Source organism: Danio rerio, chromosome 3 (genome assembly GCF_052040795.2).
Source record: "Danio rerio strain M-AB ecotype USA chromosome 3, GRCz13ab, whole genome shotgun sequence".
Taxonomy (NCBI): Eukaryota; Metazoa; Chordata; class Actinopteri; order Cypriniformes; family Danionidae; genus Danio; species Danio rerio.
Window position 1 is genome coordinate 16,952,501 of NC_141023.1, and position 27,385 is coordinate 16,979,885.

The 27,385-nt window shown below is 35.2% G+C and overlaps 1 protein-coding gene across 1 annotated transcript in view; it reads left to right on the forward strand.

The window, feature by feature from the left end:
* Positions 1–25,734, forward strand: part of kcnh4a (potassium voltage-gated channel, subfamily H (eag-related), member 4a) — a 53,495-nt gene extending 27,761 nt beyond the window's left edge. The window contains exons 5-16 of the mRNA NM_001322433.1: positions 3,044–3,305; positions 5,167–5,324; positions 6,785–6,992; positions 8,718–8,912; positions 9,678–9,877; positions 13,090–13,339; positions 15,851–16,050; positions 16,298–16,336; positions 18,105–18,451; positions 21,940–22,022; positions 23,385–23,461; positions 24,865–25,734. Of these exons, the coding sequence (NP_001309362.1) occupies positions 3,044–3,305; positions 5,167–5,324; positions 6,785–6,992; positions 8,718–8,912; positions 9,678–9,877; positions 13,090–13,339; positions 15,851–16,050; positions 16,298–16,336; positions 18,105–18,451; positions 21,940–22,022; positions 23,385–23,461; positions 24,865–25,734 (2,889 nt within the window). The remainder of the gene's footprint in view (positions 1–3,043; positions 3,306–5,166; positions 5,325–6,784; positions 6,993–8,717; positions 8,913–9,677; positions 9,878–13,089; positions 13,340–15,850; positions 16,051–16,297; positions 16,337–18,104; positions 18,452–21,939; positions 22,023–23,384; positions 23,462–24,864) is intronic.
* Positions 25,735–27,385: the final 1,651 nt, after the last annotated feature.

Sequence of the window (27,385 nt, forward strand, 5' to 3'; positions counted from 1 at the left end):
TAAAAAATCAAGCACGGGTATCTCTGAACTGTTCAATATCATAATTTCATAAGGCACCAGATAGTCTTCATGAGAAACAAGCATCATTTCCATAAAGAAGGGAGTTTTGCTGTAAACATCAACATTTAAAAAGTTAACTTCATTTAGTTTGGATTGTTAGAACAAAACTTTACATGAAGGTCACTTTTTTGTAGCACAGCACACCATCTCTGTCCATCATAAGCATGTGTTTTTCTAAGGTTACTGGTTCAGGACTAATGTAGCAAAAAGCAACTTCTCTTGAGCTACACTTCTTTTTTCTTTTTAATGAGGCGACAGCACGTGCACATTGCACATTTGGTGCACGCTGGGTCAACAGTTAATTTAAAAGTTCCAATGACGTGGGCACAGCATGGCCCACATTCGCACAAAAGAGAGACGTATTGAAGAATATTTGGATTAAAATCAGCCTAAAAAATGAACTCCACAGAAGAAAGTATAGACGCGCTTTGAGGTTTATAACAACACTTAAAGCGATAGTACACCCCAAAATTTAAACTCTTTTACTTGTCATCATTTACTAACTCTCTATTTGTTCAAGCTTTTTTTCTGCTATTGAACACAGATGAAGATATTTTGAAGAATGTTGCAAAGCAGACGCCATTACTCGTGTTTTCATCTAAAGATGCGAATTAGACTTAGATGAAGTCAGAATTATTTGCCCCCCTTTGAATTTTTTTTTCTTTATCAAATATTACACAAATGATGTTTAACAGAGCAAGTAAATTTTCACAGTATGTCTGATAATATTTTTTCTTCAGGAGAAAGTCTTATTTGTTTTATTTCGTCTAAAAAAAAAGCAGTTATTAATTTTTTAAACACCATTTTAAGAAGCCCCTTTAAGATATGTTTTTTTCCCCCCGAAAGTCTACAGAACAAACCATCATTATACATTGACTTGCCTAATTATTCTAACCTGCCTAGTTAACTTAACTCTAGTTAAGCCTTTAAATGTCACTTTAAGCTGTATAGAAGAGTCTTGAAAAATATCTAGTCAAATATTATTTACTGTCATCATGGAAAAGATAAAATAAAAAATTATTAAAAATGAGTTATTAAAACTATTATGTTTAGAAATGTGTTGAAAAAATCTGCTGGCCGTTAAACAAATGGGGGGGGGGGGGGTAAACAGGGGGTCTAATAATTCTGACTTCAACTGTATATGCAAACCTGTAATATTGCACACACTCAAAAAAGTATGATTGCTGTTTGTTCAAACTACTAATATAAAATAAGCTAAAACTATACAATTCTTTAGGTTTTTAGTACAATTTAATTGTTTTATGTTTATTCCACTTAAATTTGTAAAAACTATTAAGCTAACTTAATTCTGTCATGTTCTCCCAACACAAACTGATTGTGTAGAATCCAGCAATGTGTAAAACATTCATAAATAAAACACAGTTTCTAATAACTCAATGAGGACGAGTATGCTGGTTTGTCCTTTAATTTAATCCCATCAGATCCCAATTCTAAAAAAAGGTGAATTGCCATTTCACTATATAAATTGGCAATGTGCGCTTGTTAAAAATAAATCACAAATCTTTTGATGCTGGAGTTTATTTGGTAAATGTGCTTCCATTGTAATTTGTGCACATTTTTTTCTTTTCAGATAAATATGGAGCTAGATTAGTCTCAAAAATAATAAATTTACAATATAAAATTTATACATACACAGCACAATTTATATTTACAAAATACAATTCGTAAATTAAAAATACAATTCATAAAAGCAACACGCAATTTGTAAAGAACATAAATATTTTTGCCAAATGAATTGGATTTTTGTTTTTACGAATTGCAAATTGTTTTGAATTTATGAATTGGATTTGTGTAATTACGAATCGTGTTTCGAATTTACTAATTGGATTTTGTAAATGGATGAATAATGTATGAACAATATTTTGTTAATGTATTATTTTTGAGACTGATCTGGCTCTATAGGTAAAATGTTTATTCTACTCAGTTGCACATATACATTATTTTTATGCACATTTTAAAAAATGTATTCACATCTTGGTGTTTCCATTAGATAATAATGCAAAAAAAAATCTAAATTGGCATGAAAATAGGTGGATGGAAACATATCTTGTTTTATGACATATATTGTCATATCTTTTTTTTTTCTTTTTTTGAATGCTATGAATGTCAATGGCTGCTGCGTTCCAACATTCTTCAGAATATCTTGTATTGTAGATAGAAAACCATGCAAATTTAGAACCACTTGAGTGATAATAAATGGAAAGGACATTTTAATTTTTCTTTGAACTATACCTTTAAATCACCAACTGCAGAAAAGTAATTTGCTTGTACACACACAAAAAAGAAAAAATACTTCTGCTTGAGAGGCTCTTAATATACTGCAATGACATCCAAGTTATGTCTTGCTTTTCTTTTCCTGAAATGTAGAAGTTTTTATTAAACAACATTTAAAGCCATGATTGCTGTTGAAATCAAATTTATTAGCCTTCCTCTGAATTTTGTTTTGCTTTTTCCAATATTTCCCAAATGATGTTTAACAGAGCAAGGAATATTTTACAGTATTTCCTATAATATTTTTTTTTCTAGATGAGAGACTTATTTGGTTTGTTTTGACTAGAATACAAGCAGTTTTTAATTTTTGGAAAACTAGTTTAGTGTCAAAATTATTAGCCCTTTTAACCAATATTCTTTTTTAGTGTCTACAGAACAAACCACGGTTACACAATAACCTGCCTAATTAACTTAATTAACCTAGTTAAGCCTTTAAATTGTACTTTAAGCTAAATAATAGCACCTTGAAAAATATCTAGTAAAATATTTATCATGGTAAAGCTAAAATAAATCAGTTATTAGTTATTACAACTGTTATGTTTAGAAATGTGCTGAAAAAAAATCTTACTTTCATTAAACAGAAATTGTTTAATAAATATACAGGGGGGGGGGGGGGGGTAATAATTGAGGAGGGCTAATAATTCTGACTTCAACTGTACATTTAAAATGTTTCTTTTCATGTTTTCCACAGAATGTGTTTTCACAGCCAACTCTCCCCGAATACAAGGTGGCGTCGGTGCAGAAATCTCGCTTCATTTTGCTTCATTACAGCGTGTGCAAGGCCATGTGGGATTGGTTGATCCTCCTTGCCACATTTTACGTGGCTGTCACCGTCCCCTACAACGTCTGCTTCTCCACCCCAGACGACAGCCAACTCGACAGCCCGGATTGCGACTCCAGCTCCAGGACCACCATCGTCAGTGATATAGCTGTGGAGATGCTCTTCATCCTCGGTATGCTGTTTTCAGGGCTCATTTCCACCTCTGTTCCAATTTTAAACAGTGTTAACTTCTGACATCCGCTGAGCTCTTTCACCTTAAACATGTTAGCAAAGTGAAACATCACACCTTCAGCTCCTACTGAAACTATCTTTCAAATCCACACTGCCAATATGATCTGGGTTTTAGACAAAAAAATTAAGAGATTTAATGAATAATAAGTTTACCTTTTCAGGCCTCATGATCAAGATTTAGACCATTTTGAGTCACACTTGGGTAATTCAGTGAATTGCTTTGACTGGAGCACTGGATCATTTGAATCAGGGACTTGTTAACTAGAGACTCATTTTCACCGAATCATTTATATCAGTGACTTGTTAGCTGGAGATTTGTTCTGACCAGATCATAGTGAGTCATTAACTGGAGATTAATTTGAGACTCATTATGACCAAATATTTCCAATTAGTGAATCATTGTGATTCATTGTGACTGAATCATTTGAATCAGTATGTTATTTACTGGAGATTCTGACCAGATAATTTAAATTAATGAGTCCTTACCTGGAGATTTGTCCTGATCGGATCATTTGAATCAGTGTGTCATTAACCGAGGACTCATTATGACTAATTATTCCAATTAATGAATCATTAACTGGAGATTCATTCTGATCAAGTCATTTGAATCAGCGTGTCATCGCCTGGAGACTCTTTCTTACCAATTAATTCCAATTAGTGAGTCAGTAACTGAACATTCATTCTGATCAAATCATTTGAATCAGTGTGTTATTAACTGGAGATTTGTTTTGACTAAATATTTCCAATTAGTGAATCATTCACTGGAGATTTATTCTAATTGAATCATTTGAATCAGTTTGTCATTACCTGGAGACTCATTATGATCAAATATGTCCAATTAGTGAATCATTAGCTGGAGATTCATTCTGATTGAATCAGTTGAAACAGTTTGTTATTAACTGGAGATTTGTTCTGATCAAATATTTCCAATTAGTGAATCATTAACTGGAGATTCATCCTGATCGGATCATTTAAATCAGTGTGTCAATTACTGAACACTCATTATGACCAAATTATTAGACTAGTTAGTGAGTCATTGAGATTTCTTCTGAGTGAAAAAAGATAAAAGCACGAGTCAAGTCCAGAATTAATAGTTGCATAAAAGATACAGAGCTAAAAAAATTAATACAGTCTACGAAAAATGTGTGCAAATTTTGTGTTTACAGTACAAGAAAGTGTGTGGAAATACAGACAGTAAACAATGTAAACACGGTAAAATACACTACTCGACATTATAATTTAGAAACAATATAATATGTAGAGTGTGGTTATCTGTACAGTATATAATGCTATCATTTTGAAAGATACTCTGCTTTGAAATGTATTAAAATAATAGTTTCCCAAAATAAAAATATTTCCTAAAATCAATTTGAATCAATAATTTTTAATCTTTTTTTTTTGGCATTCTGCCATTTTTTTAGATGGCAAAAGAGAGCTGTGTTGGCATAAACTGTTAGTAAATCTTGCCATAAATCTCTCTTATTAAGAAAATGCTCCACTGTGACCCGAAGCCAGTGGTAATTTTAATAAACCCCATGAACACAGATGCGGTAAAAGAATTAATTGATGGAACTAAATGTACCGCTTAATAAAAATCTGCACAGAACAAGAATCATGAATATTTATTGAGTCCAGCATGTACTGTACAAGGCTTCATCACTCTAATTAACATGTTTTTAATATTCATGCATCCGCAGTCAATATTTGCCTAGAAAGAACACTGTTTATGATTATTATTGGTATAGATTTTTTTAAATGCTGTGAATCAAGTAATAATCTTTTATACATTTTTCTTTTTCTAGATATTATACTGAATTTCCGAACCACTTATGTTGGCCCTGCGGGTCAGGTGGTTTATGATACTCGCTCGATTTGTTTGCACTACTGTACTACCTGGTTCATCCTGGACCTCATCGCTGCTCTGCCCTTTGACCTGCTCTATTTATTCAACATCTCAGTGGTGAGAATACATGTTAAATCTGTAAATACTGTACATACTCTTACTTTTGTGATTGATCTTATTCTTTTACTATGTTGCTGTTGAATGCATGAGTTTGATTGGCTGATGAGCATTTTAAGTGTGCAATTATTTTCAAATAAACACAAAGTAAACACAAAGTAGCTCCAGACAGGTCTTGACTGCATTACAATATATCACAACTACTTTTTAAGTTTTTAACTAGTTCTATACACTGCTGCTGTTTGAGAAGCCTGAACAATGTCTAGGTGTGGTATAAGCAGAATGATCAATTTTCAAATAATTCAACCCCTCATGGAAATGGACCATGGTTTTGCTATAGTACAAGTGCAGTAACCATTTTTAACCCATTGACTTCTATTCATATACACAGCTTCACTACAAATTCTGTACCATTTGATTACTAGGGAAACACCATAGCCAAGCATGAATCATTTATTAACCATTTCATAAATTAGTTATTAATATAAAATTAACCAAAGTTTTGCAACACTAACCATAGTATAATCATAGTATTTGTCAGGATCAGTTCTAGACCCTAAGGCGGACTGTATAGCACCTGTGTACACACACACACACAAACACACACACACACACACACACACACACACACACACACACACACACACACACACACACACACACACACACACACACACACACACACACATATATATATATAAAATGCTATTCTGTGCATGTGTGATAATGCCGTGCATTTAAATCTACGTTTGACCCTGTGAGAGATTCAGTGTTTAGTCTCAATTAGAGTTATAAACAGTTATAAACAATCAAATTAAATTACTGGGATAACAGCATACACTTCAGATATAAATAATGATGTTTATGGTAAAAATTTAAATCACCGTTTTTAAAACAACTTGTCGCAACAAATGAGCGTTTACATTGTAAAGCCAGTAGGTGGAGACAACCAACCATCTAAAATGTACATCACTGATCAATTCTTCAAAAGTGATTCATCTAGTTATGAGACATGACGTTTTTAGGAGTGAGTTATTGAATCAACAGTTGTAAATAAGAATAAATAAATAAATATAATGTTTTATTGGTTGTTTTTGCTTAAAAGATTATAATGTTCAGTGGAAGAATTTAACGTTATCGACAGCTGTAATGAAGGTTGAGCCCACTAAAGATGAAATTCTGGTACTACTTCTGATATTTGTAGTAAAACTGTTATACAATTTATAAAAAATAAAAAAAAAAAGACATAAAACCATGGTTCATTTCTACGAAAGACAACCTGTTAACAATTATTTCCTCCACATTTCCTCTACATTACAATTGTGTTTTATCTGTAGTTTTATGTATGATAAAACGTATAAATACTAGTACATCCCAATCAACCTGGGTTTGTTTGCATGAGAAATTATTAATTTCCATCTGTTTATTGTTGTGTGTGTGTGTGTGTGTTTATTTTTCAGACATCACTGGTGCACTTATTAAAGACGGTGCGTTTGCTGCGTCTCCTGCGTCTGCTGCAGAAGCTGGATGGCTATTCTCAGTACAGCGCTGTGGTCCTGACCCTGCTGATGTCCGTGTTTGCCCTCCTGGCACACTGGTTGGCATGTGTCTGGTATGTCATTGGACGCCAAGAGCTTGCCAGCAACGACCCCCTGACCTGGGATATCGGTGAGGGACAATGTAGTTTACCTTTTTATTAAGGGTCAGTTCACTTACAAATGAAAATGTGCTGTTCATTTTCTCACCCTGAATTTTACTACTGAAATTCCAAAATCCTAACCTTTATTACAGGAGCTCTGACTGCTTATAGTACTGTATATTGTGCAGAATGTTTTTTTTGTCAGGTTATATTTACTGTACATTCATTAATACTTTTAAGGAAGTATAACTTTTTAATGATAATAATATTAATAATAATAGTAATGAATGTAAAAAAAAAACAATACAATCATCAGAACTTAAATGAACAGTTGACTGGTCACATATGTCCTTAAGTCACAAATACATAAAACAACAGATAACTTGAACAAATTCATATAAAGATCGGTTTACATGGATTTAAGGCATAAGCACAATCCATTTGTCCCAATATTGCAGGTATTTGTCCATTTGTAGTTTTAATGAAACAGTCACCCTCTGCATATTTTGAACATTAGACACAATATCCCAACCTTTTTAGATTTTGTAAGGGGTTCAAGTTGGAGCCATTTTCAAGTTACAGTTTTCTTGCATCATATTTTTTTGTCATGTATTATTTAGTAAATGATATTATTTGCCCCCTGAAGGAGATTGCCACACTCTTTGTCCGGCGAGTGGGAGATCAAAGTTTTTTTCATCCCAGTTAATATTTTGGTTTTAAAGTCCATGTGAAAGTCTAAATGCCAACACATTTAGAAATAAACAGAATATTGTGGAGGATAAAAGCATGTTGTGTTTTTATTTTTTTACAATATGATATGACATCTTTAAAGCATACAGTCGATTTAACCAATATGACCAAAAATAAATAAATAAATAAACACTTAGAAATGTTTTGTGTGATTTTAGTAAAATAACGATGTTGTAAGCATAAACTTCAAACATGTAATCTCAGATACTGCAGTTGTTTGTTTATTATTTAAAGTTAATATAGCAAAATGTAGAAAGCATCACTGCCTTTGTAGTTCTAGTGCTTATTTATTTATTTAATTATTTTAGATATTTAATTTAGATATTATAGATATTTATTAGATATTTACTTACCTAACATTTTTGTTTTGTTTCCTAAATCATAAAGTATTTTCTAGACAAGCAAAAACTAAAAACATTATTTTTTTTCAGAAATAGGAAGTCAAATTCAGATGAGTTTTCCTTAAAACAACAACAATAATAATAATAATAAATAAATAAATAAATAAAAAATAAATAATCTGCCAGTGGGGTAAATACAATAATCTTGTTTTCAGTTTGAATTCAGATTATTTTACCTAAACTTCTAGCAGGTTATTTAACCCATTTTAAAGGAGCATATCATCTTTTTTTTTCTTTTAAATCTCTGATTTTTTGTCAACAAACAAGACAAAAACTCAAACTCTTTTTTACAGTGTGGAAAACAGGACAAAATACTGATTATGCATGCTTATTTATGTTATTGGCAATAGAGTTTTATGTTCAACAAGGCTGGATTTATTGTATAAAAATACAATAACAACACTAATATTAAATTGTGATATTAATAGTGAAATATAATGACAATTTAAAATATCTGCATTCCATTTAAACAAAAACTATTTCACAGCTGTACATATTATTTGTCAGCTTCACTAAAGCCCACTAACTTAAAGTTAATATGAAGTTAAAGTTTCAATCCCCAAACAATTTTTCCTCTATTTCTACTCTCCCTGTCCTCTGTAGGCTGGCTGCAGGAGCTGGGCAAGCGTCTGGAGACTCCATACACGAATGGTACAGTTGGCGGGCCGTCTCTGCGCAGCGCCTACATCGCTTCGCTCTACTTCACATTGAGCAGTCTGACTAGCGTCGGCTTCGGAAACGTCTGTGCCAACACAGATGCCGAGAAGATCTTCTCCATCTGCACCATGCTCATCGGGGGTGTGTTCACCAGCTCTTATTTCAGTGTATAATTAGCTTGTTTGTAGGTCAGATGAGCCTCTTTCTCATATCCATTGAGTAAAAAAAAAACTGTTTCAGAAAGTTTTCAGAAATCTAATTTAAGATGTAGAACATATTGTTCATTGAGATGATTCAGACTGCCTAGTAGTTTGAGACGCTTTCTGCTCAAGTGGCAGCTCTGATGCCTGCTCGTGTTTGTGTGTGAGTGTGTAGGGGTGGGACAACCACATAACTGATAATGATTGGCTAAAAATGCAAATGATGCTTTTAAATATCTAGACTAAGTCATTTATTTTTTAGACTTATTTGTTGGCCAATTGTGGTAAATATTAAAAGTTATAAACCATCTATTATGTTTTATTGTTTCACTATAGAAATTATAATATTTACAATAAAATATAGCATTTGATAGATGTCTCTGCGCATTAATTAACATTAATTAAGTATAAAATAGTTTAGAATCTTATATAATAATAATTTATGTAATTCAGTGTCCATTTTATTCAACATACAATTAGTTTTTGACATTTTTCCTTTAAATAGTAATGCAGAAGTTACTTTCCCTGGCAATTAGTTACTTTTATAACTATGTAATTTAATTAATAACGGTTACTATTTGTAGGAAATAACTAGTAACCATAACTAATTATCTAATCTAAGTCTAATTTAAGACGTAGAACATATTGTTCTCTGAGATGATTCAGACTGCCAAGTATTTTGAGACTCTTTCTGCTTCTCTCACAGCTCTGATGCATGCGGTGGTGTTTGGAAACGTGACCGCCATCATCCAGCGCATGTACTCTCGCCGTTCTCTCTACCACACGCGCATGAAGGACCTGAAGGACTTTATCCGTGTGCATCGCCTGCCGCAGCAGCTCAAGCAGCGCATGCTGGAGTACTTCCAAACCACTTGGTCTGTCAACAATGGCATCAACGCCAACGAGGTGAGACCCTACAAAGCATCCTATAGGGATGTAGCTCTGAAACAAGTGCTGTGGAGCATATAACTAAAGTGTTTACACAGATCTTAAGTTCCTGTTTTATATTCAACACAGGCTCGCTGGAAATGTGTTTATATTAGTGAAATTGCAAAAACATACTTTAACATATATGTTTGAGTGCGATTTGTAGGTATAACAAATGTTCCTTTTTACATTAATAATATTTACAGAGACATTTTGTCAGGCAGTAAGTATGCATATAACTAGGGATGAAGCGATACCACTTTTTTACAAACCGATTTAACGTTTATAACGGTTTAAACCGATATACGTTTAAAGGGATGTAATTCAGTTACTATTTGTGAGAAATAGGACAAATAGGATAATAGGACCATCATTCGTTGTCTCTCACAGAGACTACTCTCAGCCGGAGTATCTCAATCCACTCTTACTGTATGTACAAAATTTGACACTAGATCTTAGATGGGACCAGATCATGTGACTGCATTATCCCTGTTTTGTAATTTTGAAAACCTTACCATTTTTAAAATGACTGTCCTGACATGCAGAGCACCAAATGGTTTGGCCTCAAATAATGTTTCATTATTATCTGCATACACGCCAAATGTTCATTGTACCCAGTGTTTTTATATATTTGTAATAAAGTGTTCTGCTGAGTTCAGTAAAGAACAATGTAAAAGGTTTTATATTGAGAGAGCCCCAATTTTTTTTTTTTTCTGAATGTAAAAGCCCTCATCGGAGTTTGATAACATACCATCATCAGATGGAGAACAGTTTGTGTGCGCAGATCTGGGTCACATCTACTTTCAATGGACTAATTATAGCTTTCTGAGACCTACACAGTTGCTGAATACCGTCATTGTTAGAGCCAAGCGGTGATAATTGGATAGTTCAGAATAAAAAGACCCATATCTAATTAAAACAGAAACGGGAAGATCTTGGGTACAGTGTCGGGGAAGCTACTTTAATGCAGTGGCTTGTAACTTGGGAAATTTCGCTTTTTTTAAGTGGATCAACGAAAGCTACTTGTTTAAAAGTGATTCCACAAAGTTTTATTTATATATACTGCAATTCATTTATATTTTCATTGTTGTTCACTTATCTTCATATAGTGCCCTTTATTTTATATGAAGTAAAAAAAAATATCCATGATTTGTTGGACATTATTTAATAAACAGGGGTGTCATACCAAAGAACAACAATGCTAAACAATTCTGTAGTGGATCCAAAATTAGGTAAATTTGTAAAGAAATCTTACAAAAACTGAAAAGGTCATTGGCTTTACGGGGGGCTTTGGTTACATGATCTTCTATAGGGTCCTTCAACTAATTAAAGTTTTCAGTGGAATTACCTATTTAACATTAGCATATATATAGTATCACAGCATGGGGCATGGTTTTCAGTGGGGAAGAAATGTATTAAGTTCTTGTGTTTTTACAAATACATGGCATAAAAACTGAGGAATTTAATAATGAAAACGAATTAGTATTTCACTGCATTATATATATGATTTCTCTTCATTATTTTTATAATGCTACAAAATATATTCTTTTGCTTTAAAGAATTTAGAAAAAATAATGAAGCGGCTGCTTACATGTTTGTTAAAATAATTTTGCCTGAAGAAACTGATTCACTAAAATGAATATATATATATATATATATATATATATATATATATATATATATATATATATATATATATATATATATATATATATATATATATATATATATATATATATATATTGAAAACTGAACTTTTATCCCCTCTTTTTATTTTTTCCCCAATTTCTCTTTAACAGAGAGAAGGTTTTTTCAGCACATTTCTAAACATAGTTTTAATAACTCATTTCTAATAATTTATTTATTTTATCTTTGCCATGATGACAGAAAATAATATTTTACTAGATATTTTTCAAGACACTTCTATACAGCTTAAAGAGACATTTAAAGGCTTAACTAGGTTAATTAGGTTAACTAGACAGGTTAGGGTAATTAGGCAAGTTATTGTATAACGATGGTTTGTTTTGTAGATTATCGAAAAAATATACCTTAAAGGGGCTAATAATTTTGTCCCTAAAATTGTTTTTTAAAAATTAAAAACGGCTTTTATTCTGGCCAAAATAAAACGAATAAGACTTTCTGTAGAAGAAAAAATATTATCAGACATACTGTGAAAATCTCCTTGCTCTGTTAAACATCATTTGGCAAATATTTAAAAAGATATAAAAAAAGGGCTAATAATTCTGACTTTAACTGTGTATAAAACAGTGTGTGTATACTTGTTTGGTTCTGTAGTTTTAATGCACAAAGCAATATTAAGACAAAGATAATGCTACTTTAAGTTACTTACTTCTGTACTGTTTATAAATAACAAGAAATAACATCTGCCAAGTCTGTCCTTGCTCATTTACACTTTCACCCGTCGTGCTACTAATTTATTCAGTGATTGAAAAACTAAACACTTGAGACGTTTGACAGGATCTCTCATGCTCTACAGACAGAAGCTACTGTACTCTGCTAGCATTGTGTCATGTTGAAATCATATTGAAAGAGGGGATTACGGAGCCAGATCAGTCTCAAAAATAATACATTCACAAAACATTATACATCCACAACACAAGTCACATTTACAAAATCCAATTCGTCGGTTCAAATCACAGTTTGAAAATATTCAAATCCAATTCGTAAATTCACAACATGATTTAAAATACACAAATCCAATTTATGAATTCAAAACACGATTTAAAAATACACAAATCCAATTTGTAAGTTCAAAACACGATTGGTAAATGCACAAATCCAATTCCTAAATTCAAAACACAATTTAAAAATACACAAATCTAATTTATGAATTCCAAAAATTGTTCGTAAATACACAATTCTAATTAATTTGATGAAAATATTATGAGTTTTACTTGAATACACAAATTGTGTGTTGTATTTATGAATTATGTTAAAAAACTAGATGTATATTTGTAAATGTGAATTGTGCTGTGCATGTATGAATTTTATTTTGTAAATGTATAATTTTAGATACTGATCAGGCTCCATAGGGATCACCTCATCTAGTATTTGATCGAAACCGGTTGACTGTCACACACTGACCTCTTCTCTTTTTTATGCAAAATTATGCCTTTAGGTCACCCTGTGGCACTGTGGTTAATGTCTCTGTGCTTTACCTGTCCCTTTAGCTTTTGCATGACTTCCCGGACGAGCTGCGGGCAGACATCGCCATGCACCTGAATAAAGACATTCTGCAGCTGCCACTCTTCTCCTCTGCCAGTAGAGGGTGTCTGCGTTCACTCTCTCTGCACATTAAAACCTCCTTCTGCGCTCCTGGAGAATACCTCATACGGCACGGGGACGCTCTGCATGCCCAACACTTTGTCTGCTCGGGGTCATTGGAGGTTCTGAAGGACGGCATGGTGCTGGCCATACTGGGTATGTTACAAAGAAAAAAACAACTCATTTTTTTAGAAACTAAAAGTGATTTTTATTATCTAAAACCTGTTATGACATTTATGATAGGGCTGGGACAATAAATCGATGGATTACAATTCGTCACCCCAGAATGCATTTGACCACTTATGGTACATGACTGAAAGCACAGGTGGTCTTCGTGTTGTCAAAAACCTGCCTAGAGCACCATCTGCTGTTAAAAACTAGCCTAAAATGAAATCTGCTCCTAAAAACTAGCCATGATCACCATCTGCTGTAAACAACTGGCTTAGTGCGCCATCTGCTGTAAAAACTAGCCTAGAGCACCATTCATTCATTAATTCATTTTCTTTTCGGCTCAGTCCCTTTATTAATTCGGGGTTGCCACAGTGAAATGAACCGCCAACTTATCCAGCAAATGTTTTACGCGGTGGATGCCCTTCCAGCTGCAAGCCATCTCTGGGAAACATCCATATACACTCATTCACACTCACACACTACGGACAATTTAGCTTACACTATTCACCTGTACCGCATGTCTTTGGACTGTGGGGGAAACCAGAGCACCCAGAAGAAACCTGCGCGAACGCGGGGAGAACATGCAAACTCCACACAGAAGCACCAACTGACCCAGCCGAGACTCGAACCAGCGACCTTCTTCCTGTGAGGCAACAGCACTACCTACCGCACCACTGCTATGCCCCCTAGAGCACCATTTGCTGTTAAAAACTAGCATAGAGCACCATTTGTTGTTAAAAATTAACCTGGAGCGCCATCTTCTTTTAAGAACTAGTGTAGAGCGCTGCCTGCTATTAAACACTAGCATAAAGAGAAATCCGATATTAAGGCTAGCCTAGAGCGACATCTGCTGTTAAAAATCTAGCCTAGAGCATCATCTGCTGTTAAGCACTAGCCTAGAGTGAAATGTGCTGTTAAAAATAGATCTAATGCGCTATTTGCTGATAAAAGCTAGACTAAAGCGCCATCTAGTGTTAAAAACTAACCTAAAGCACAGTCTTTTGTTAAAAACTAACCTAGAGCACCATCTTCTGATAAAAACTAACCTAGAGAACAATATTTTGTTAAAAACTAGGCTAGAGCGCCATATTCTATTAAAAACTAGCCTATAGCGCCATCTGCTGTTAAAAACTAGCCTAGAGCACAATCTGTTGTAAAAAAAACTAACCTAGAGCACCATCTGCTGTTCAACACTAACCTACTGTGAAATCTGCTGTCAAAAACTAACCTAGAGTGCCTTTTGTTATTAAACACTAGCCTAGAGAGAAATCTAGTGTTAAAAACTAGCCATCTTTTAGTAAAAATTAGCCTAGGGTGAAATCCGATGTTAAAAAACCAACCTAGAGTTCCATCTTCTGTTAAAAGCCAGCCTTGAGCACCATCTGCTGTCAAAATCTAACCAAGAGTGCCATTGTTTGTTAAAAGCTAGCCTAGAGCACCATCTGGTGTTAAAAACTAGCCTAGAGTGCCGTCTTTTGTTAAAAACTAGCTTAGAGCGAATTCCGATGTTAAAAGCCAACCTAGAGTGCCATCTTCTCTTAAAAGCTAGCCGAGAGCGCCATCTGGTGTTAAAAAAAATAACCTAGAGTGCCATAACTTTTTTAAAGCTAGCCTAGAGCATCATCTGGTGTTAAAAACTAGCCTAGAGCTTTACCTAAATGTTTTTTTTTGACAAGAAGGGAGGGTGAATGTTTTGTCAATGGCAAAAAATAAATGAATTATAAATGATTTTATTATAGTAAATGCATGCTATTTAATGTCAAGTGTTCTGTCAGTTTGAAATTATTAGATTTTGGACAGATGGCACAGTAGAAAAAATACAGATCTTGTTACCAAGGCAATATTTTTGTCAAGTTTTAAAGGCTAAACTAAAAATACTTTTGGACACCCACACAAAAATCTAAATACAGATGTTTCCTCATCTAGTAACACAAACACAAACAACTTCCACTAGTCCAAGTATATCCAACAAGCTAGATATCACCACATTTTGACAAGATATCTGACTTTAAACCACACTGAACTGAGCTAAACTGAACTGAACTTAAACACTAAAAACTGAACTACCCTGATCCAGTTACTATGACCATTTATGTGAAGCTGCTTTAACACAATCAACATTATAAAAGCGCTATACAAATAAAGCTGAATTGAATTGAACAATTTAGTCTTAATACCACAATGAAAAAAAAAATCATTAGATTTACTAATTTACTGTTTTAGTTGCAAATAATTTATATGGGCTGAATTTAAACAAACCAATTAATTTTAGTAATGTTCATCTTAATTTGTTTGTTTAAATTTAGTCTAAATAAAATGTTTGCAACTACTTAACCCCAAAAAATATAGTAAATCCACTGAAGCGTTTTTTCAGTGCAGCTATTTTCAAATCAGTAGAGTGATGATACTTTAATAAAACAGATAAGCTCACTTCTGTGTGTGTTCTGCTTAAAAAAAAAACAGCTTGATACTGAAGAGTTTATGTGATCTATCCAGGTAAAGGAGACCTGGTTGGTGCGGATCTGCCTGGGAAGGATCAGGTGATCAAAGCTAATGCGGATGTGAAGGCCCTGACTTACTGTGACTTACAGTACATCAGTGTTCGAGCGCTGCAGGAGGTTCTGGAGCTTTACCCTGAATACGGCAGCCGCTTCAATGAGGACATTCACCACAACCTCACCTACAACCTCAGAGAAGTAAATAGCCTGCATTATTCTCATCATTTACAAATTCAAATACATCTGATTGATTCAATAATATATATACCATTATATTTTAATATTTAAAAAATGTAATTTAATTTCAAATAATTTTTCCATACATATTCAATATATTCTTAAAATATACCTGAGTATACCTGTGTGTTGTATGGTGGCCATGTGTATTTTGTGTACTGTCTGAGCTTGAGTCATTACAGTACTCAGGATTTTCATTTCTCAACAGGGCCAGGCCAGATTCTCCCGCTCAACTCGACTGGCACAGGTAACAAACTGATTCTACACACACTTTCAGAGCGGTGTCTGTAATTTAGTGTTTTTATTTCATTCTTTTTAACCTTATGATTCACACACTTGCACACATGCACTGCCATACCGGTACAAATCAAAAGGCCACGTTATGTAAGATCCCAATTATTAGTGTCACTCTGAACTGTAGACGGTGTCTTGGTGTGTGTTTGTGTGTGCGCGTTTGCGTGTGTATGTGTGTGAACATCAGAGCAGCTCATCTGGCTGTGTGTGAATCAGATGAATTAGCAATCTGTTTGTGGCGCTGACCCGGTGTCTCTTTGCTGTGCCAGCTGTCTAATGATCAGAACACACACACACACACACACACACATACTTGTATAGCTATCTTTATGAGGACTTAATGATGTAATCTGGGCTGGAGCAAGCTGAACTGGCACTAGGCAAACGACGATCACGCCGCCCTCAACCCGAAAGTGAAAACGGAAGTGACCGGTTCACGAAGTGAACCTAGGTAGCCTCTATGGATATAAGGATTTTTATACTATACAGACTTTATATACTTTCCCCTATGTGTTCAATGAAAAATACAGACTGTGGAATGTATTTTTAACAGAAATATTCTGTAAATTAAGTTTATGAATGTAAAATGTTAAAAACATAGGTAGATTACTGGCAACCACAGCTGCCCATATTTTTCCATAAAAACAAGAAAGGAAAAAAAACAGCAAAACGTTTTTTGTGTCACCATTGTGGAGGATAGTAGCACCTGTGTTCAAGTACAAGATGAACTGAGAGTATCTGATGTTGTGCTGCATCTTCTTTTGTTTAAATGTAACTGTGTAGTTCCTAATGCAGTGAAAATCTGTTTGCTATTTGCAAACCCACATGAACACATTAGTGCATTGAATGACTTTACATTTTTGTGCACCAAGCTACGATTTTGTCATTGTATCAGTTCATGAAAGACGGTTATAAGAGTTAACTAATTAACACTCTCTCAGTGTTGATAATGTTAACTCTTTCGAAAGTTATTATTATTATTTTTAACATTTTTTAGTGGTTCCCATATAAACTCTGAGAGAGTGTTAATTTTAACTCTAAGGTAGTTAAACCTATTATATAAAATTTGCAGTGTACTCATAAACCAAACACTCACATAAACAATCTGCATTATTTACATTTTCAAAATACTTCAGTCTATGTGATTTATGAGCTGCTTTCCTCATGGGGGTCAAATTTACTGGTATTGCTATACTTATGGAGACATTTAGACACTACAATGTAACAAATACAAGGTACACACACATATACACATCAAACACACACACACACACACACACACTCAGAGAAACTCAGCAAAACATGAACACATTAACCGCTCAGTCAAATATAATAACATATTATAATATGCGTCTTATTTTTAGTACAAACTATTATGCACTATTCCGGATTTTTGATAAATAGAAGTTTCGAAATGTATTTATTTGGCAGAGAATTTATATATATATATATATATATATATATATATATATATATATATATATATATATATATATATATATATATATATATATATATATATATATATATATATATATGTATACATACATACATGTCAGTTGTTATCAATTGTTTTTATTTTCTAATACTTGTTTCTTTTATATATGTTTATGTAAAGCACTTTGAATTATCATTGTATGAAATGTGGTATTTAAATAAATTTGCCTTGTCTAACATAGCAGCCAGTGTCCTTTAATTAGTTTATTTTTTTCTATCACTAGGAAAAATTTGACGAGTGCAAGCTGCCATTTATCGTGGAGACCGAACAAGAGGACGACACTGGGCAGGATTTAGGCAGGAGACCCCTGCTCTCTGGCTTCAGCTGCCCTTCATCTCAGTCCAATCTGAGTGCCATGCTAGGGGAGGAGTTTCGGCACCACAACATGCTCCGTTTCTGCAGATCGCCCGTCCAGAGCTCTCGCATACAGAGTCCTCAAATACCACTCCACGAGGAGCAGACGACGGCTTCAGCTCCTGTCCCAAAAACAGACAAGATCTCCTGCAACAGACCAGCCAAACTGCTTATTCCCACTCTCAACTGCGTCAGCCCGCTGGACCTGAGCCCTCGGTGAGCAATGCTGGAATACGTTATAATGATAGCTTTGCTTTAAAGTTAGTTAGTTAGTTAGTTTATTTATATAGCACATTTTTTACAACACAATGTTGCCCAAAGTGCTGAACACAATCAATGCTAAATTAAAAGAAAACCTACATCATATACATAACAATTAAAACGTAAGGCAAACCCCTCAACATTAAAATGCTAAAGAACAAAGATGGAGTTTCAGAAGCTTTTTAAAAACAGATAGAGTTGGAGCGTGTCTGATGTGGGCTGGAAGCCCGTTCCAGAGTTTTGGGGCGACAACAGCAAAAGCCCGATCCCCACTTTGCTTACACCGGGACCTTGGTACAGAAAGAATAAACTGATCAGAGGACCCTAGTGACCTACCAGGATTATACACATGTAGGAGGTCTGATAAGAAAGGTGGTGCCAGATCATTTAAGTATTTAAAAACAAAAATGTATAGTTTAAAATCAATTCGTGATCTAACAGGCAGCCAGCCTAGAGAGGAAAGAACTGCGGGTATGTGCTCATACTTGCGAGTGCCTGTCAGAAGTCTTGCAGCTGCATTTTGTACTAATTGCAATCTATTCAGGGCAGTTTGACTAATACCCACATATAGATAATTGCAATAGTCAAGTCTTCCCAAAATAAAAGCAAGGATCACCTTCTCAAGGTCATTAAAAGAAAGAAATGACTTCACTTTTGCCACAAGTCGTAGATGGTAAAAACTGGATTGAACAACTGAATTTACTTGTTTGTTAAATTTCAGATCACTATCAAAATGAAACCCAAGGTTTCTAACAACAGTTTTTTGATAGGTTGATAGCTTATCAAAACCTATTAAATGCAGAGGGTTAGAATCGTCAAACCAGACCAGCTCAGTTTTTTTCTTTATTGAAAAAGGGATAGTTAAAGGGGATAGTTCACCCAAAAATTAACATTTTCTCATCATTTGTTTACAATCAAGTGGTTCTAAATGTTAATGAATTTCTTTCTTTTGTTGAACACAAAACAACAACAGGCTTTTTCTTAAAATGTAGCCCTATCTACATTTCTGGAGCATGAAAATTATGTAGCCAGAGGTACATTTCATCTTTTAAACGAACCCTACGAGGAGGTGTGACGCTGTTCCTTTTCGTGCTTACCAGCTGACCGATTACCTTCGCATAAACGGTTTATCTGTTGTTACCAGTTTGTTTAGTGACTTAGCACGTACTTCGACAGACTTGTGATGCCGAGCGTAGTTGACTGCGATGACAGGGTTCGATTCTGGCATAAAACAGTTCCAGAAAGCATGTAAGACAAAAACAAAAGCCAAAAAATTAAATAAATAAGTAAATAACAGGTAAAATCTGAAAACACTGTAAAAATCAGGCTGCCGTGAGAGCTTTTCTTTTTCTGGCTTGCTTTTGATAACACTGTTGGTTGGGTTTAGGGAAGAAGGAGGGTGGGTAAGTCGATCGGACAGTCAGTCAGTCGACACCGGCTTCTGGTGAATTTACACGAGATCAGCAGGCGCGAATGTCACTCGTGAAAGAAATTTGAGATCTGAAAAAGCGTACACAGCGGCCTCTAGTGGATTCGCCAAAACAAAAACTGCAAAAAAAGAAGAAAAAAAAACACACCTCCTGGGATGTATTTGGTGCCCTCCAGAAATGTATAAAGGGGTACGTTCTTGCAGCAAGAAAACAATACAGAAGAAATACAAGAGGTTCCATTCTGGTTGCTCGAAGGGCAGTTTTTGTACAAACAGATGATGAAGCATTGTCTTTAATCATTGGTATCTGTCTGGTAGAAACCTATTAATCATAATCATATGCTTAACTCTCAACATTCAATATTGGCACATTTCAACAACTCAATTGATTGAAAACTACAGATGAGCATGTGATTTATATCAAAAAGCACTAACATTTATAACATTAACTTTGAGTTCCTTTAAAAGCATAAAAGGAATATAAATAGAATATATGGAAAGAATTTACCTAAAAGGTCATATTTGAGATGTTGACAGTCATATATGTGTTCCACACTGCTATAAACACTATTAGGACACTATTAGGATAATTCACAAAAAAAGTAACTTCAATGTTTCTGCGTTATTTTGAGCAAATTTGTTCTTCCGGTTTAAAAGAAATTTTAAAGCTACGTCACACCATGAGATCCTTGTGTGAATTCCAGCGTGTAGACTGGATGTCTGTACCAGTGGGTACTACATGACGTCTTTCCAGGTCGCCAATCAGCGCACTCTATTGTGAGTGAGGTGCAACTTCATTATTATGCATGATAGCTTCGAAGTTACAGTGTTCAGAGAGACGCCACGTTGTATTGACAACTGTATTTAAAACAAGTGGAAGAAGAATTGTTCGGAGACATCGGTCATCAGTGTTGCGGTTATCTGCCGTACGAAAGTTTTGTTTCCATTTTCCCACAATGACAGCACCGATGTACTGTATGTGGACATGTGTGGATTACAGTGGTCTGCTAACATGCGACAAAAATATGTTAGTAAGGAATTTTTTTTTTATTGAAACTCCCCTTTTCATGGAAACCTTCCCTCTTTCGCCACTCGACACTCCCACCTAAACAGAGCTGGACCCACTTTCCTGACTTTTTTCAAACAGAGGTGTGAAAACACCCTGCTGAGACAGGGGGGGTTTCATGGCCCTTTAATTTATCTAACATGTGCAAAACTGGAATATCGCATATAAGGTTTATGAATAAAGTACCGTTTTCATCCAATAAGTTGAAGAGAACACAATTGTCACAAATAGGTGGCAAATATTAATAAAAAATAAAAAGGGAATTGGCTCTGGAAGGAGAAGCTACTGTGAACCCTCTTTTTGTGGTAAATTACTAGCGCCTCAGAACCGCTTTGATGACAGACTTTGGCTTAGGGATATTAAAATGAGCAAAACAACATTCAGATGTTTTACAATGTTGTCAGACCAATGGTAATTAGGCAAGTTTGTTCTGTAGACAATCGAAAAAATATTGCTTAAGGAGGCTAATCATACCGGTCTTAAAATATATTAAATCAATTAAAAACTGCTTTTAATCTAACCGAAATAAAACAAAAAAAACTTTCTCAAGAAGAAAAAATATTATAGGAAATAATAAAGATTTTTTGCTCTGTTTAACATCATTTGGGAAATATCTGATGATATAAAATATATATAATAATTAAATATGTATAATAATATATTATATTTAAAAATATATAAAGAAATAATAATTTTGACTTCAGCTGTATGAAATTTATGGCAGGAAAAAAATGTAATGTGATTGAAATTTACAAACACCAATGCAACAATAGCAACACTTACAAGTGTATTTTGGATGTTTTCTTTACTGAAGAGACACACCAAAAGGCCGTATTTGCAATGAAACGACCTCTAGTAAGAGGAAACCATCTTATAAAAGTATTGTTGAAACTGAGAGCTGATTATGTTGTTTACTGACGCTCTAATGTCCTTGTGTCTGTCCTGTAGGGTCGTCGATGGCATTGAGGATAATGAACATGCCTTTCACTTTAATGTTGAGCACAGTGAATCTCCTAACACGGAGGTCAAGGGTGAGTTTTTTCTCTCTTTTTGTTAGATAAGTGTTTTGTGGTTTTGTTCACTGCTTCTCAAACATTTCCATGCAAACAAAGCTCCCTCGTCGTCTGCCAGAGTATTTAAAGTGAAATGAAAATAAGGTTTTTTAGATGTTAGTATCAGTATGTTAGTTTTAAGGATATCTATAAGCTAGTGTGCTCCAAAACAGTGACAAAATTCAAGTTTAGAAGATGTAAAAACATTTCAAAGTTTGCAGTTTGTCACTTCTGCTTCTCATCAAATCTTGCCAATGAAATGCCCTCTAGTATCTGATATGCCCCGCCCCCTTCTCATTTACCTTTCTCTTGATGTGCTTTGATGCTCCCCTCTCACTAGCAGAGCTGTGATTAAAAACAAATTACTATTGGCTGATTTTAAAAAAGGTTAAGGGCTACTATGTGTCCCACCCTCTCTTCATGTTTCGGTTGAGATTACAACAAATATTGAATAAAAAATGCACAATACAAAGCACTTCGTCACAATCACCTGTGATCTAATCATTGCAGCTCACTGGTAAAAACACAGATTGCTAAGAACTACAAAACTGCTGTTACATGGACTACCGTTGCAGTCATGCACCACACACATACACCTGTTCCGGATCCGGATTAATTACACTCACACAGCTGAAGCTGCTCAAAGACTGATTAGTTGGACTCTTCATACAGCACACATACACACAGACTTTGCTGAGTCTTGTTACACTCTTAGTAAACATTACAACGCATTTTCTTTGTCTTGCCTTTCGTGTTTGGACCTTGCTTTGTTTTGTTTGTTTTATGTTGTCTGCTGCCTTCCTTTTTGACTATCCGCCTTTACGACTCTGGATTTACATTTGTTTACCTCTGTGTTGACCATTGCTTGCCTGACCATCTCTGTTTACTAAACCTGCATTAGGATCTGCACTTCCCTTGTCAGCGTCACTTCACATTCATGTGACTTTTAAAACCATATTAAGTCTTAAAAAGTACTTTTTAAAGGTATGTTTTAATCAAGTTCAGAACTGCCTTTATTTAATTAACTGGTGTTTTTTCAGTTATTTTCGATTGTTATCAGTGTTTTGTTGTATTTCTATGGTTGAACACACTCATCATTATGCACATTTAAGCCATTAATTGTGCTCTTACTGACTCTAATTACACAAATACATTTGCACAAATTATTATTTGCAAACTGCAAAATAACTAATTGTTCCAGCAAATTTAGTCATTTTAGGCAATTATAAAAATAATTAGTAGTAATGTATGAAAATAACTGTCAGATCACAGTGGAGCTGATGTATATGATAATTATGTCTCTTGCTGGAACATGTTTTCTAATTGTTTTGGATCTTTTAGACCCATTTCAGGTTGGAGCAAACCTTCTCCTCGAGACCGAGGAGGTCAGACAGAGCCTCCGTCAACTCAATACTGAGGTATGAAGATACACCCACTGTAATTACTAGAATATATATATATATATATATATATATATATATATATATATATATATATATATATATATATATATATATATATATATATAGCTTCTTAAGGGATCTTAAACTGTATTATTTATTATTACTTCATTAAGATTTCTGAAGTAGTCTTATAATGTTAGCAAACATTTCACATTGAGATCCTTTCCTAATTTAGCAGTAACAGACAATTATCTGTCTGTTTTTTCCATCTCCTTGAAACATTGTTGTGATAGGTGTGTTTACACTAGTGTGCCTATTTTAATTTGTTTCGAAACACAATTTTTGAATGATGATCCTCCTCGTTGCGTGTTTTTGCAGTATTTCAGAAACCGTCTCTATCGCCACGACACAACCTAAAATGGTTGATATGTGACCATTCATGCTCACCAGGCACATTAGGGTTTTGCGATGTCGACCAATTTGGCATCGTAGGATGTCTAATGTGAAACATCGCGATGGACGATGACATCGTCATCGTAAGCAGCAATTAATTAAATATTTATGAATAATTTATTCTTTCATAACTAATTAATTATTTAAAGCCTACTGTTTCAGCTACCTGATCCACATGCTCTTTGTTTTACCCATAACCAATCCAAAAATAAATAAAGATAAGTTACACACAAATTACCACCTGTCAATCACTTTCTCCGCAGGACTTTGGCATGAATAGGCAGAGTGATCTGTGTTGTAATAATGGCGTTGACAAACTTGGTTGGTAAAAAAGGTGCACAACCAACCAACAGTATCTGAGGTTTCCCTAAAATACCTAAGTACAAGCGTGAAAGCGAAAGATTGAAGCAGTGTACTGATGCTGTGACACGTTACCTGATTCAAAAGACCAAAGAGTCGTTAGATAGAGACAAGATTAATTAAATATCACATTTAACAACCATAGTGAGATGTGATCCAGCGGTGCATCTTTGATAAACTGTCCAACGTGCACTGCTCTCTGCGGTTTTGTGCTCAAAGCACTTGCTTACTGCCTGAAGCTCAGACATGCACATACGCTGCAGCACATGACTGTGTGTGTGTGTGTGTGTGTGTGTGTGTGTGTGTGTGTGTGTGTGTGTGTGTGTGTGTGTGTGTGTGTGTGTGTGTGTGTGTGTGTGTGTGTGTGTGTGTGTGTGTGTGAATGACGGTTGGTTTTATGGGTGGGGTTTGCTGCCACATCTCTTTTTTAAAATTTACGTCTGAACTTGTACGAATTTGTACGAATTAGCCACTAAACTGACAAATCATAAAATAGTTACGTTTCCTCATGAGATCAGGCTAGTTCACCGGAAGCGCTGAAAATGAAAAGCCTTCTGCGTATACCCTATTCCCACTTCAAATTTTGACCTTTGATTCTCTTCCAGATGAACCACCTGAATCAGGAAGTGACCTCGCTGACCAAGGAGCTTCACGAAATGATGCAGTTCCTACACGCGCACGTGACCCAACCACACTTCCCGTCCTCTTTCACCCCCTTCGCATGTCACACATCATCCAACTGCACCAGCGTGGCCACTTCAACCACCGACTGGCCGTCTAGGCTGTCCTACAGCATGCCTTCGGGTCCTTGCCTTCAGGCGGAGCCTTCCCGCAGAGACTCATTCACACCCAGACACTCATGCATTTGCAGCGGGAGCCATCCCCAGGAAAGAGGCTCCATCCTCGGACAGGAAGGTGATTTAGAGCTCCTCAATCAAGCCCAAATCCCTCACTCAACATATTTCCCATGCTGCCCCGACCAGGAAAGAGTTGCAACGTTGGGTGTGGAGAATCAAGCAAGCCCATATCAGACTTCTAACACCACACCAAACTCTCCTTATCTAGGACACCGTCCTCCTCACGCTGCCTTGACATCATCTTTCCCATCCAGTGGTTTGGTTCCTCAGGTTAGAAGTGCAGTCGCCCCGAGTAATGCGTTGCCTACGAGCGCTCATAACATCCAAAGTCAATCGCATGGGTCCCTAAACGTTCAGATGATCTCTGAAATGCACCCCAGGGCAACACCTACACCCATCCATTTATCGGTTACGCCGACCGGTCCACCTCAGCCTCTCATTTCGGTCAGTTCCATTATGCATTCTGGGATTTGTAGTTCCAGCTTGCTACATTTCCCCGCAGGCCAGAGACAGAACGACCTGGTGGGATCAAGTCCGGTTCACACGCTTGAAAACATTGTGGTATCCACTGAAAATAATTCAGCACCTGTTGAGGAGCAAAACACAGTCGCTCAGTAGGATATCTTTAAAAGAGTATTTTAACATACTCTTTGTCTCCTGCATGGAACATAATGTCCTCCTTTATAGGGATAGTTCACCCAAAATGACCCATTTACTCATCACTTCAAATTTTTATGAGTTTCGTTCTTCCCTTAAACACAAAAGATGATATTTTGGAAAATGTTGAAATCCTGCACTGTAAAAAATGCTGGGTTCCACACAATTGGTTTGTGTTGGTGCAATATGAAAGAATTAAAGAGTCGTCCAGAGTGTATTTTTAAGAATTGTGTTTATAAGATGCAAAGCAATGTGTGCTCATGCTTCACTTGTAGAAAATCACATTATTTTTTCATATATCTTACTTCGATTATATAAAGCTACTCAGCTGACATGAAAACGACTGTCATATTTCTTAGTTCCTCTGAAAGGCCCGCCCTCAAGAGGCTCTGATTGGTCCTGACGTATTGTGCTTGTGCTTGTGCTGTGATTTGCTAATCTGCTCCACGTCACGTCCCCTAAAAGCCCACGCTTTTGCGCTGTGCAAACTGTCCAGTCAGAAATGAAGAGCACACGGCTCACGCCTGCTCTCTAAATAACAGCTGACAAGTTTTTTTCACATATATTCGGGACTGCATGTGTAAGTAATATAAAACGTCAAATCTCTCATATCTCTTAAAAGTTCATGATTTGAGATGTAGAATGCACAGAAAGCAGCCGCATAAAGAGACACTGCAGCGCTGCTGAAGATTGTGTGTGTTTACAGCGGTTTGACTGATAAACATTAATTTGTAGCTGAATTGTTAGCGGTGCCAAACAGCATTTCCTTTTGTTTACATCCTTGTTTACGTCCTCGCTACAGCAAAGTGTAAACGCTAAACTGTGCCTGTAGTTGATACATTTTAACAAATAAAAATACTTACAGATTGTGGCTCACAATCCACAGCTTCATCTGTTGGAGGAGTTTTAGCTGAATTCAGCACTGAACTGAGAGACATTCTGGGAGTTCATCTTTGTCAAATGCTAGCCATATATATATATATATATATATATATATATATATATATATATATATATATATATATATATATATATTTTATAATTTTCTGGAACATAATTCAAATTAAACTGTAAGCACTTCTCTATTTGTGTCCTGTCTTTTGAAACCCCAAATACAGAAACAGACGAAGCTCTGTAGAAATAGCAGCATTTGGACGGCATTTCAGCTTTCACTGCTTTAACATTACAGCGCCTCTGACCACGCCCCTTTACTGCGCAGAGTGTGTGCGCAAGATGTATGCACATAACTAGAAGCCCTTCTCACTAACCCGGATGTTTTTTGTTTTTTTGTTTTTTATTTTGTAGTCCCCAAACTTTGTTCACTGTAGGCTTTGCTAAGTTAACTCTATAAAAACCAATGTCTCCTTTGCATTGAACTTTGAGCGTCTTACATTCAGAGATGTTGTTTATATTCACACAGCTTCATCACACATCAACTAAAGTTTTAAATATGATGTCATAGTGGACCAGCCCTTTAAGTTTGCTTATTAGATTATAAATTTAAATAGATTGAACATCAAATAATCAAGTTGCCCCCCCCCCCCCCCCCCCCCAAAAAAAAGTAATTTTGTAGTATCAGCTAATTTTAAACAAGTAGTTTGAACAAATAACA